The sequence below is a fragment of the Carettochelys insculpta genome, chromosome 15 (assembly GCF_033958435.1).
Source record: "Carettochelys insculpta isolate YL-2023 chromosome 15, ASM3395843v1, whole genome shotgun sequence".
NCBI classification, from domain to species: domain Eukaryota; kingdom Metazoa; phylum Chordata; order Testudines; family Carettochelyidae; genus Carettochelys; species Carettochelys insculpta.
Genome location: NC_134151.1, coordinates 22,422,744 through 22,436,925, shown reverse-complemented (window position 1 = coordinate 22,436,925; position 14,182 = coordinate 22,422,744). Strand labels below are relative to the sequence as shown.

The following is a 14,182-nucleotide window of genomic DNA, read 5'->3' as shown; positions in this document are numbered from 1 at the left end:
GGCGGGGTTAAACATTATACATTGTTTTCCCCATTTCTCTCCCAGGGCTGCAATGTTGTACTGTACACAAGAGAGCTATGTAGAAACTGAGAGTACTATGATGTATTGTAACAGAGTGCAAGCCACAGCTCTTATAGCTTCACTCTAGCAAGGTCAACTACACAGAGTATTGACAAATGATTGTTGGCAACAGATGAGAGGAGCCACCCCAGGTGACACTACCCCAAGCACAGCATCCTAGTACGACTCAAAACTTTGTGTGATTACAGTTACATCAATAACTAAATGGAAACCAGTGTATAACATGCTTTAAACCTTTTTTGTTCTTGTATTATTACTGTATGAGAATCTCTGATGCTCAAGCTTTCAGAGCCAAGTGGCATGAAATATGTCATAGCCACGTGATTAATATGTGTTTTTTAAAACACTTCATTTACCATATCTGATAAACTGCTAATGAAAATCATTCCAAAATGTTTCTCAATTTTATGCTTTATTTGGCATCTTTTCAAATTATTGATTTGTTCTTAACAGTCGAGATTGATGCTAAAATCATGGTACACAGGGATGAATATAGATGCAGTATATCTCAAACCAGACATGAAAGCCTACCTCTGGAGAAGCACTCTGGGAAGGCTCATTAGCCTCACTGTCACTGGAACTACTTTCACTTTCAGAGTCTGATCCAGAACTGCTTTCAGATCCACTATGGCTGCTTGAGTCATCCCTGGAATTATCTGCTCCTTCACTGTTATGCTGCGATGGTTCAGAATTGCTGTGGAAGACAAAAGAAAGTACAATAATCAAGACTGTGGAAGACACTTAAGTTTCATAGGTAAAACTGATTCTAATTTTTTCATGTATCAGAAAATTCTACATAACTGAGTACAGCAAATAGTTTGGGTAACAGGAAAATCTTATATAAACAATTATTGCTTTATTTTTCAAGCTATTAAAAGTGAACATATTGGAGGAGAAAAGCTGTTTAACCCCTGATCAAGTTCTAATCACACCTCGTGATCAGCACAAGCCAGCAGTCTACAGCAGGGGTGCAACATTTTATAATGGGGGTGCAGTACAATGGGCTCCCCCTCCCTCCCTCCCAGGGCAGCTTCCACTGTCTCATCAGCCATCTGCCTTCTCTGCTGCTGCTGTTGCCATGGGAACATGCCCCCCTGCTGTTGGGCCAATCAGAATGTGCAGAGGCCCTGGCTTGCTAAGCTACCTTCCTGGGGTTCTTCCACTGAGCACCTTCTGGACCCCCCCAGCACCCTCTTCCCAAGTATCCCGCACCCTTCCTGAGTGCCCCACTCTACCTGCGTCCCTTCCTGTGGTTTTCCCACAGGTTGAGGGGGCCCTGGCTAATCACAGAGCCAAAAAGTGGAGCCTGACATAAAAACTTTGCTCACCCCTGGTCTACAACACGAGACATGGATTTTTAGAGTATTCAGAGCAAAACTCATCTGTTCAAATGTTGTTACTTCATTTGTTGTAAACTTCCAAAAAAACAGCTATGAAGGCCTACCTTCCAGGTGTACTTCTGGGCACTATCTTATCAGAATCCTGTAATTGGGGGGAAAAAAAAAAGAAACCAAGATGAGGAAGCAGGATCCATAAATTACACCTATTCATTTTGTACTGCATATGGGGATATCATCAAAAGTAAAGCTTTAATACTCATTCCTCAACACCAACAATGTAAACATACTTCACATGTATGGCCTTATCATCTCAGCACACTGCAGTATTTTAAAATGGCATATCTCCTGAGAGAGAGAGAGCAACAAATTATATTATTTGCCCAAGTTCACCCAGCAAACAAGTGGCAAAGTTTAAGTGCTTGTAGTGAGCCACTGTGGCCTCCTGCTGACTCAGAGGCAAAGGAGGCTGCGCAGAAGCCCTGGTGGGCGGGCCCGGAGCCAGAACACCAGTGGCCCACCCCTCAAAGGGCAGGGCCTAGAGCCAGAAGGGCCAAGGGCAGAGTGCAGGACCCATTAAAGCCTGGGCCTCCAGGCAGGGAGGGAGTGCCTTCGCGGGCTCCCAGATGCCAGGGGCAGAGAACCTGCTGCCCCCCGACCGGTCGGGAGGAGCAAGCACCCAGCGGCCCAGCCCAGCCCAGACAGCTATGGATCCAGATGCCCCAGGGGACCTACCCGGACTTCCCAGATCTGCCAGGACCCTCACACTGCTGGAGGACCCCCTCCTTGGAGGAAACCCCAGGCCCAGATGGACAGGCAGGGGCTAGCAACCACGAGGTCCCAGGAGCAGCCTTCCCCAAAGTTCCAGCCGACCCCTCCAGCCCCCAGGCCCAGGATCGCCTCAGACCCACTGTGCTACCACCGCCGGACTACCCCAAGGATGTGGAGATGACCGACTGGCCGGAGCCCCCAAAGGTAGATGATTTGGAGGGGGCTGACCCCACGGCACCCCCTGACCAGACGGACTAGGACCTTCCCCCGACGGAGGTGGAGGTAGGAAGTGGCCCAGGGAACACTGCACCAGAACCCATGGCGGTGTGTTGCGGCCTGGATCCCCACGGCTGTGGCCGTGTGTAAGCGACCCACAGGGCCCCGGGCCCGGTCGCAGTGGTGTGGGAGGGCCTGCAATCCCCTACCCTCCTCCCTCACAGGGTAAGCCCTTGCTGGGCTTGTTCCTCAACCCTTGTGAGCTGCTGCCCCGCCCTGAACTGAGGGCTGGGTTTGTGCTACAAACTGTGGGCTGTTGCCCCGCCCTAAACTGAGGGCTGGGCTGGTGCTACAGAACTTGGGCATCCCGGGACAGTGGAGGTAGCTGCGGTCCCGCCCGGAGCTACAGGCACTGCCGTAGCCCTGGGCGTCTACAGTACTATTTTCTGCCCAGAGTCACACACAGCCTAGTGTGGTTTCTAGAGTTCCAATTCCACTCTGCTCATCATCCTTCATCATTTGTCTTTCTGTATGAGGACTGGTCACAACTTAATTTTATCAATGTTATTTCTCAATACCCAAAGTGGCTGATGCTAAGCAACAGAAGATGCTCTCTCGTGTGCTCTGATATTGTGCAAAATGCCTCCTCAGCTTTATCCAGAGAATTATCTGGAAATGGAAATTAAAAACCAGCAAACAAACTTGGAATTCTGAATGGCAGTCCAGACAAGCCCAGCCATCTAGATTCCTGAAAGGGCTATTTTTCTAATTATGTAAAATCATTGCCAAATACACAGTGTGTATTAAAGAGAATTCATATCAACAAGAGAATCAATTTTTCCAACTAGAGAGAAGACGCTACTTCAGGTTGAACCTCTAGTCTGACAACATCTGTAATTCGTCATGATTTTAGTTAGCTAGATGACTGCTTATCATGGATGTGGCTAAGTTTCCTGTGATCCCAAAAAGTTTGTTTACAGCTACCAGTCCTACCTAGTTGTCAATGATCTGAGCTATTATTAGTTTTAATGAACCCCTAAATGTCTTCAAAGAGCCCAGCAGGCACTGGAAGTATTGCTACTGTGCTAGACTATATTGACTTCCCATGGTCTGGCAAATTCTCTCATTTAGCACCAGTCGGGTCCTAAAGCTGCCAGACTGGAGGAGGTTCAACCTGTATTGAACGCGTCAGTTGTTTCTGCTGCACTTTCTAAAATTTTAGTACCTATGCTACATACCTGTTCGCCTTCACTGTCTTCACTGCTGCTGAGTTTTAAGTCATCTTTTAACATACTATGTGAAAGAAAAAGAGAGGGATTTTTCACATACTATAGTTAGTTCCAAAGTGTGTTACACTATAAACTAATCTAAAATGCTACAAGGAATTTTCCTTTGTTAACAGAGTTGGTAGCATTGCACACAGAACTCAAAAGTAACATGTTCAATACTTAGCTATAAGACTTCCTGATTTAAAAAAAAAAACAATTCTGATGATACTTCAGCTCCTTTGGCCCATTGTATTTATATTTAACTAAGATTTGATAGTTCTGGGTCACATTTTAGTGTGAAAGGAAAAAACCTACACATTTATAGGATTGCCTTCCTGCATGCAAATAATCAAGAGTATTGTTTCAACAGAATTGAGGAGGCTAGAGTGTGATGCTTGGAATTCTGCTATGTTTTATTTCACTGCTGTCATTAAAGCTATGTTTCAGTATGCATAGCTAAATCTATTTCACAATCTGAGTGTAACATCTGAATACTGGACAGACACATTCATTACAGGAAAAAAAGCCCCAACAACAAAAACCACAATGAAAAGCTATAACGCATATAAAAACAATAACTTACTCAGTTTGGTTTGATTCAGATCTGGAAGAAGAAATGAGAAAGTTAAAACTTAAGTTTTCCACGCAGGTAGTTCAATGTACAGCTGTTTTAATGAACATCCCAACAACATTCCAACATCTTGAGTCTAATCCCCAACATATTTTTTCCACCAAAAAATGTCATTTAATGTTTGTCTCCTCAGAAGAGCAAGTTTACTGATTACACCAAATGCAATCTTGTTCTATCATTTTATTTAAGACCGTATGTGCTCACTGTAATCAACTCTTAAGCTCTCACCTGCACGTCAATCCAGTGGTGGGGTGGTGTTCCTGCCACTGTCAACATATGTACTCCAATTCCCCAGTTACAGAAATTCCTCCACTTCTCCCACAGGTCAGTTTTCACCCACCAAAAATACCCACCCCAACTATAACTATAACATGGTTGGAAAACTCCAGTGGCGTAAGAGCAAAGGATAAATGTAACCCTTCCAGTAGTATCTTTTAAGCTTTGTGTGGGTAAGCATCTTTTTAAAAAGTAACTATGTAAAGAGGCTGTGTTCAAAGTCATATCTAATAACATCAGAGATAAAGTAGGTTTTTCAGATGGGAGTGGGAGAGGTTACTCCTTTTTTTAGTAGCACTGTAAACACTGCACATGCTGGGGAGAAAGAATTGGGGTCTATTTCTGTTCACACAGTGAAAACTGCTAATTAAAGACTGCAATTGAATTGGAATAACTGAGGGCAAAATTAGGTTTGCAGAATATTTATTAGAGATGGTGCATAAACAAGAACAGAGTCAGGTCAAATATAGGACACCACCCTTCCAGGACTGGCAGATAAATGCATACTTGTAAACCAACCGTATTTAACATGGTTATCACAGTAATAAAATCCTATCAAACCCCATTCAATTTGTAAATATTTTTTCTGAACATAAGTGCACTTTCATTACATATACCATTCCTGAAGGAATTCTGCACCACTGTACAATGTCAATTTTTACAAAAATTAACCGTGTGCGCACAAAATGTCCCTTCTCCCACAGAAATGGTCTGCAGCGCTGATAGCTGTCCCTAGGGGCTGCTCAGCCTGCCAGAGCCCAGCTCATATATAAAAGCTACTGCTGTGGGTCGGGAGAAGTAGGAAGAAAAGGAAGTGGCGGGAGCTAGGATGATTCTCGACAGATTCAGTTCTCAGCTAGCAATGAGGAAGGAGAGCACACAGGAAACTGTTCAAGCCTCAGACCAAGCATCAGCCTGTTTCTCCCTCTGGACATGGCCTGTGGGTATCTTGGTTAGGGAGCCCTATGGCTGGGCTCTGGAGGGGAAGAGATTCATATATCTAGGGAACGAGGGGCTCTGTAACTGGGCTTGTAGGTAAGGGAGGGATTATAGGTGTCCAGCCACCTTGCTAGGCTCTGGGGTGGGGGAGTGGGAAATGGCAGAGAAAACAGGAACTGGGCTGTCATAGGGGCTTCTTTAACTCTGCTCCCAGGGAAATATTTGTATGTCCGTATTGTTACAGGCCTACCTTAGTGACATCATCATAGGACCTAACCACATAAGCAATATACCAAAGGCTCATTCATCTGTACTTCAAGTAATGTGATATGCTGTCATATGCCAGCAATATCACTCTGCCATGTACACTGGACAAAGTGGACTCTCTCTATGCAACGTAGTAAATAGATAAGAGTCACACATTAAGAATAACATACAAAAAACAGTGGGAGAATATTTTAACCTCGCTGCACGCACAGTTACAGACTTGAAAGCTGCCATCTTCAAGCAAAAAACAAACACAAAAAAACCTTCAAAATCAGGTTGCAACATGAAAGTGCTGAGATGGAATTTATACGCAAATCTGACACCATCAGAATGGGTCCAAACAGAGACTGACGATGTTTCACTTGTTACCATGAGCATGGGCAGTGAGTTGTATGGGCTCCAGGTGCTCAGGTGCCATGAATATTTACGCCTATGTGCTCAACACTTTTCTGTTAGTTTATAAGGTGCCATACGACCCTTCGTTGCAACTCCAGCAATGCTAACTGTAACACAGCCTCAGTGTGAATGTGATGAATTCAGAAGCAGCAAAGTCTTTGTGGCAGGGAGTTTGTTTATACACAGAGGTAGGGTGATTAACATAAAAGGCTTATCATTAAAGTGAACTAAGGATTATCGGATTATCCCAAAAGTATTGCCATGGACTCCAGTCAAAAGATAAGAAATAAAAGATGGGCACAACAAGAGATTAAGAGGCAGAATTTGAGGGGCATCACAGAATCTCTGAATGAGGATAATCAATGGGATGCAGTAATACCAGGGTACAAAATATATTGGAAGGAAAGAACAATTCATGCTGATGAGGAGGCACTCTGTGAAAGAAATTGTAGAATTAAATGAAAATCTTAAATGAACCAAACTGTACCAAAGAATCTCTATGGATAGTAATTCCATACTCTAACAGTAAGGATATAGTAGTAGGGATGAGTTACCAACTTTTTTACCAAGATGGTGACAGTGACTGTGAAATGCTAAGGCAGATTAGAGAAACCATAAAAATAGAAAAAAACAAAATAGTAATGGGGGATTTCAACTATCCGCATATAGTGCGCGTATGTGTGACCTCAGAATGGAATGCAGAGTTTCCTGACACCTTAAATGACTGCCTCTTGCAGCATCCTGATCTGGAACCCACATAAGGAGAGGCAATTCTTAGTTAAGTCCTAAGTGGAGAACAAGAACTAGTCCAGGAAGTGAATACAGCTGAACCACTTGGAAATAGTTAAATTTCATTAATTCACATCATGGTAGTGGGAAAAAACACCACAGCAACCCAACACCATGGACATTTAATTTCAGAAAAGTGACCTATAAAAAATGAGTAGTCACAGAGAAATAGCTATGGGAATCTGTAGCTTCACAAAATGAAAAAGGAGTTATGCGGCACTTTAAAAGACTAACAAAATAATTTACAAGGTGATGAGCTTTCAAGGGACAGACCCACTTTTTCAGAAATCAAAAGTGAAATCCCCGCAAGCGGCGTGGAAACTTTTCAAAGACACCGTAACAGAGGCTCACTTTAAATTTATGCCCGAAATTTATTTAAAAAAAAGGCAGCACCATAGTAAGAAAACAAAAAAAAGTGCCACTGTGTTTTAACAATGAAGTAAAAGAAACAGTGACAAATAAAAAGGCATTGTTTAAGTTGAAATTAAATCCTACCGAGAAAAATAGGAGTCTAATCTCTGCCAAATGAAGTATAAAAATATAATTAGGAAGGCCAAAATATTAAAAGAACAGCTAGCCAAAAAATTGAAAAGTAATAGCAACTTTTAAAATGTACATTAGAAGCAAACCTGCTGCTCTGGACCATCAGTAATTTTCTACTTTTGGTACTCTCACCTTTATGAGAACATAAGAATGGTCATTACTGGGTCAGACCAAAGGTCCATCTAGCCCAGCATCCCATCTACCAACAGTGGCCAGTGCCAGGTGACCCCCCCAGAGACACCGAAGACAGTGATCAAACAACTTGTCTCTTGCCAACCATCTCCAGCCTCTGACAAACAGAGGCCAGAGACACCATTCTTACCCCCCGTCTAATAGTCTTTTTATGGACGTAACCTCAATTAATTTATCTAGCTCTTCTTTGAACTCTTATAGTCCTATCTACATCCACTCTGACTGAATTAGCTCTATGTAATACTCCCATTTCTGTAACCCTATCATCTGTTTCTTTCTTTCCCTTCGTGCATCTGATGATGTGAACTACCACTCATAAGAATGGCCATACTGGGTCAGACCAAAGGTCCATCCAGCCCAGTATCCTGTCTGCCGACAGTGTCCAGTGCCAGGTGCCCCAGAAGAGGTGAACCGAAGACAATGATCAAGCAATTTGTCTCCTGCCATCTGTCTCCAGCCTTTGACTAAAGGCTAGGGGCACCATACTTTACCCTTGGCTAATAGCCATTTATGGACCTAACCTCCAAAAATTTATCAAGCTCTATTTTAAACTCTGTTAGAGTGCTGGCCTTCACAGCCTCCTCCGGCAAGGAGTTCCACAGGTTGACTGTGCACTGGGTGAAGAAAAATTTTCTTTTATTAGTTTTGAACCTACTACCCATTAATTTCCATTTGGTGTCCTCTAGTTCTTATATTATGGGAACAAGTAAATAACTTTTCTGTATTCACTTTCTCCACACCATTCATGATTTTATATACCTCTATCATATCGCCCGTCAATCTCCCCTTTTCTAGACTGAAAAGTCCCAGTCTCTCTAGGCTCTCCTCATATGGGACCCGTTCCAAACCCTTAATCATTTTAGTTGCCCTTTTCTGAATTTTTTTTTTTTAACACCAATATATCTTTTTTGAGGTGAGGAGACCACATCTGCATGCAGTACTCAAGATGTGGGCGTACCATAGTTTTATATAGGGGAAGTATGATATTCTTTGTCTTATTTCCTATCCTTTTTTTAATAATTCCTAACATCCTATTTGCTTTACTGACTGCCGCTGCACACTGCGTGGATGTTTTCAGAGAACTATCCACTATAATTCCAAGATCCCTTTCCTGATCTGTTTAGCTAAATTTGCCCCCATCAGATTGTATGTATAATTGGGGTTATTTTTCCCAATGTGCATTACCTTACACTTACCCATACTAAATTTCATTTGTCATTTTTCTGCCCAGTCACAAAGTGTGCTGAGATCTTTTTGAAGTTCTTCACAATCTACTTTGGTTTTGACTATCCTGAACGGCTTGGTATCATCTGCAAACGTTGCCACCTCACTGCTTACCCCTTTCTCTAGATCACTGATGAACAAGTTGAACAGGATTGGTCCCAGGACTGACCTTTGGGAAACGCCACTAGTTACCCCCCTCCATTGTGAAAATTTACCATTTATTCCAACCCTTTGTTTCCTGTCTTTTAACCAGTTTCCAATCCATGAAAGGATCTTTCCTCCTATCCCATGACCACCTAATTTACATAAGAGCCTTTGGTGAGGGACCTTGTCAAAGGCTTTCTGGAAATCTAAGTATACTATGTCCACTGGATCCCCCGTCTGCATGTTTGTTAACCCCTTCAAAGAACTCTAATAGATTAGTAAGACACGACTTCCCTCTACAGAAACCATGCTGACTTTTGCCCAACAAATCATTTTCTTCTACGTGTCTGACAATTTTATTCTTTACTATTGTTTCGACTAATTTGCCCGGTACTGACGTTAGACTTGCCGGTCTATAATTGCCAGGGTCTCCTCTAGAGCCCTTTGTAAATATTGGTGTTATATTACCTGTCTTCCAGTCATTGGGTACCGAAGCTGATTTCAAGGATAAGTTACAAACCACCATTAATAGCTCTGCAATTTCACATTTGAGTTCTTTCAGAACCCTTGGGTGAATGCCATCTGGTCCTGGAGACTTATTACTGTTTAGCTTATCAATTAGTTCCAAAACCTCTTCTACTGACACTTCAGTCTGGGACGGTTCCTCAGATTTGTCACCTACAAAGGACGGCTCAGATTTGGGAACCTTTAATACCCTCAGCTGTGAAGACTGAAGCAAAGAAATCATTTGGTTTCTCTGCAATGGCATCATCTTCCTTGATTGCTCCTTTTCTATCTCTATCATCCAGGGGTCCCACTGCTTTTTTAGCAGGCTTCCTGCTTCTAATGTACTTAAACATTTTACTATTGTTTTTCGAAGTTATGGCTAACTGTTCCTCAAAATCTTTTTTGGCTTTTCTTATTACATTTTTACACTTAAGTTGGCAGTGTTTATGTTACTTTCTATTTTCCTCACTAGGATTTGACTTCCACTTTTTAAAGGATGCCTTTTTATCTCTCACTGCCTCTTTTACATGGTTGTTAAGCCACAGTGGCTCTTTTTTAGGTCTCTTACTGTGTTTTTTAATTTGGGGTATACATTTAAGTTGGGCCTCTAATATGGTGTCCATGAAAAGTTTCCACACAGCCTGCAGGGATTTTACTTTAGTTACTCTACCTTTTAAATTCTGTTTAACTAACCTCCTCACTTTTGTGTAATTCCCCTTTTTGAAATTAAATGCCAGAGTGTTGGACTGCTGCGGTGTTCTTCCCAACACAGGAATATTACTCATGAAAGCTAATGACATAATAAAATGTTTACTCCCAGATGCCACCAGACTCTTTGTTGTATTGTTACAGATATATGTGACAACTGGTGTATTGAAATAAAGCACCAAAATATTTTCATCTGCATAATTATGCTGTGTTATTTTAACAAAATAAAATTTAAAAACTCATAGAATCATAGAATCCTAGGGCTGGAAGGGACCTTAAGAGGTCATCTAGTCCAGCTCCCTGCCTAAAGCAGGGTCAACCCCAACTAAATCATCCCAGACAGGACTTTGTCAAGCTGGGATTTAGAAACCTCTAGGGATGGACATTCCACCACCTCTCTAGTCTAGGTAAAGCATTCCAATGCTTCACCAGCCCTCTGGTAAAACAGTTTTTCCTAATATCCAACTCTCCCTCTGTAAGTTCAGTCCATTGCTCCTTTTTCTGCCATCCGTCACTGAGAACAGCCTCTCTGCATTCTCTGTAGGGCCACCCTTCAGAAAATTGAAGGCTGCTAAAATCGCCCCTCACTCTTTTGAAAACTAAATAATCCAAGTCCCTCAGCCTCTCCTCAAAGGTCATGTACTCCAGACCCTTAAACATTTTCCTTGCCTTCTGCTGAACCCACTCCAATGCATCAATATTGGCTGAATTTTAAAATATTGTGCACAGAATTTTAATTTTTTTTCCCCCATGCAAAATGTCCTCAGGAAGAATATGCAGGATGCCACAAACTTACTTTGGTGTACATCTTTGTGTTTTCTAGGAACTAGTAGTTTTACAGTAATGTGTCAAATTTCTACCCATCTTTCTCATTATTAGCAACAGAATAAAGTCACGCAAATTTATGGAGGGTGGGGGGTGAGAGAAGAGAAACAACACATGCTAATCAAGGTGCTTCTAATTACAGGGTTTTTTTTAAATGGTTGTGCAGCAGACAGTTGAAGTGCAAGATCTGGTCTCTATGTATTGTAATATGTTTGTCACATTTGTATCAACATCTGATTAACAAATGTTTGGTATTCAAGTAAGTAGAAGACAGAGCCCCCACATTTATGCATATTCCATGATGTATCCTCTGACTACAGAAAATCAGAGCTTCCCCAACACGTTTTTGTAGTGGTTAGCAACTTAAAGTAGATCATAAATGCACAACCCAGGATTTCCCTGTAACAATAATTTTTTTTTAAAAGGTCCCTCTACCATACCATTTGTCCCCCCACTTCTTGTGAAAGTACTGAAACAGAAAGCAACCCTAATAGGACAAGATCTTATCTAAAATATCTTGCTCGCACACAACAAAAAGGAGAAGGGAAAAGCAATATGAACACGTCCTTCTGAACAGCAGTTAGTCCTAAAGTTTATGTCTATCATGTTGGAAAATGTTCTTTCACATGAGCTTGCTAGCCATTTTCTGGTAATCAACAAGAATTAAAAGTCTACTATGAACTGCTAAATCCATAGTAAGGTATGGAGATATGGTTATTGCCATCTTAAACTGATAAAATCCTTCAAAAGCACTTCAGACAATAGTACTCTGGGAAATATTGGGAAGGATGTTCTAATTCTTTCATAAGATCAACTTACGATTTGGATTGATGACCATTGGAGGTTTTTGATGAGGGATTATATCTTTCTGGAAAAAAAATAGAGAGGCACACTCCTTATAACTAAGCAACAAAATAAGAACCCCCAAAGTTTAAAGAGAAAAATCCTAGATGACTTTGGAAGCAAGAATAATTGAGTGAATTTAGCACTGGAGGAAGGGAGGGCCAAACTAATTTATGTCAGATACACTGCAAGTAGGCATTATGCAAACTTCCCATACAGTTCCATCAATGCACCTCAACCCAGACATGAATACACCCTTTTTACACCTGCTTTATGGGTACACTTAACAGAGCCAATCATGCTGAACTGTTTTATTTGCTTGGTGCAGTTATATGTGAACTAGACTGGGATTAATAGCATTACTTCACTAATATTTTATCTCAATTTGAACTAGAATATCCAGAAATGTAAAGGCTAGCACAGCAGGAAACTGAATGAACAAGAATAGCGACGGTATGTCTACACAACAAAGAAAAAGCCATAGCTGGCTCATTCCAACCAACTCAGCTTGCAGGACTGCCTCTCCAGGCTGAAACTGGAAGTCTACCCAGCAGTGAAAGAGCCCTGGAGACTAAGCCCCACCAGCCCATGTCAGCAGGCACAGCCCAGATGTGGGTTTTTCTTTGCTGTGTCCACATACCCTGCATATACAAAACTGGATAATATTTTAACTTATTTTCTTTAAGACAGTAATACATTTCATTTATTTTGGATTCTGTGAAAGAACAAATTGTTTTTCTTATATTTCAGTTAAAAATATTGCTCTAGAAAAACTGGACTATTTTCTGCATGCAAAGATAGAGTTATTCAGTGAGTAGGGGCATTTTGACATTAACTTCAGCATCATCTCTACTTTGCTCTGTGGCAGCAAATAAGGAGAGGTCACCATTTAGATCAGTCTAGGTACATTATTTTAAATTCCTGACTTCTGGCAGGCTGATTAGACCACCTCATCGTGAGTCAGAATTAAAGTGGACATAATGTGGCTTTCAGTGAAATTTGTAGGAGTTGAGAATCACTCTCAGCTTCTGATCAGACTGGTTTCTCCCCATTTTACTGCCCATTTCTATATGAAGCATGTATAAGCTACCCATTGCTATAGTACATAACCTTTCCAATTAAGCGTTCAAATTTATTTCCTCAATTCCTCTCTTTATTGTGCGTTCAAAGTAAGCTACTTGTCAATATACAAGAATAAGCCCCTCTCGGCTCTTACTACATCTGTTCAGTATGTGGAGACTGGTAAAAGCCTCATGCAAGTGTAGCAGTGTTTGAGACACACCAAGTATACTACCTGTAATTAATCTACTTCAGTAACTCCCGTGGTAAAGGAAAGATGTATTTCCATGAGAGCAATGTTGCTTTTGCTCAAATCCTAAAAAATGCTCAGGTGGTAGTAGAGAGTGAGCTTATGCATAGTCATACACTGGAGTTGCTGATATTACCACATTCTCTGGTTTGAATTATGCCCAAGCAGTTTATCATGGAATGCCCCATTTCTGCAGACCCCATGTCACTCAAATTTTTATGCAAGTCAAGGGGAGACAGAAACCAGGCTACAGCCTGGTTCCCAGCTCCTCTGGGCTTGAGGAGCCAGCAAACTGTTCGCCCACCAAGGCTGGTCAGTTTCCAGGCTCCCAGAGTGGCAGGAAGCCAGGGGGCAGCCTGGTTCCCCTCTCCTTGCTGCTTGCCAGGACCCGGGAAACTGACCAAGCGGTCAGTTTCCTGTGTCCTGCAAGTGGCAGGCAGCTAGGAACCAGGCAGCAGCCTGGCTCCAGGCTCCCCTCCCCTTGTAGGGAGGGGAAATTGACCAGTGCAGCAGCCTTGGTCAGCTTTTGGCTCCAGCCAGTGGAGGGGAGCTGGAAACCAGAGGCAGCCTGGCTCCTGGCTCCCCTCTAGTCCTTGGAGCCAGGAAAGTAAGCAGGCTACTGCCCTGCTTAGTTTCCCAGCTCTGCAAGTGAAGAGGAGCTGGGCACCAGGCTGCCACCTAGCTCCCAGCTCCCTGCCACTCCAGGGACTGGAAAACTGCTCCTGTCAGGGTGGCAACCTGACTCCCAGCTCTGAAGTCAGGCTGCCGTTCCTGACAGAAGCAGGAAACCTGCCCTGTCAGGGGTGGCAAAAGTCAGGCTGGTGCCCCTGCCAGGAGTGGTTTCCCACTCCTGTCAGGGGTGGCAGTCACATTAACCCAAGACACACGCAACTTGGTTGAATGTATCTCGTAGGTG

At 42.5% G+C, this 14,182-nt stretch overlaps 1 protein-coding gene across 2 annotated transcripts in view; it reads right to left on the bottom strand.

The window, feature by feature from the left end:
• AFF4 (ALF transcription elongation factor 4) overlaps window positions 1–14,182 on the bottom strand; it is a 93,691-nt gene that overhangs the window by 24,264 nt on the left and 55,245 nt on the right. For both annotated transcript variants that reach the window (XM_075010025.1, XM_075010024.1), the window contains 5 exons: window positions 11,934–11,982; window positions 4,257–4,277; window positions 3,644–3,698; window positions 1,526–1,563; window positions 613–775 (listed from right to left, as the gene is read on the bottom strand). In XM_075010025.1, coding sequence (XP_074866126.1) covers window positions 613–775; window positions 1,526–1,563; window positions 3,644–3,698; window positions 4,257–4,277; window positions 11,934–11,982 — 326 coding nt within the window. The remainder of the gene's footprint in view (window positions 1–612; window positions 776–1,525; window positions 1,564–3,643; window positions 3,699–4,256; window positions 4,278–11,933; window positions 11,983–14,182) is intronic.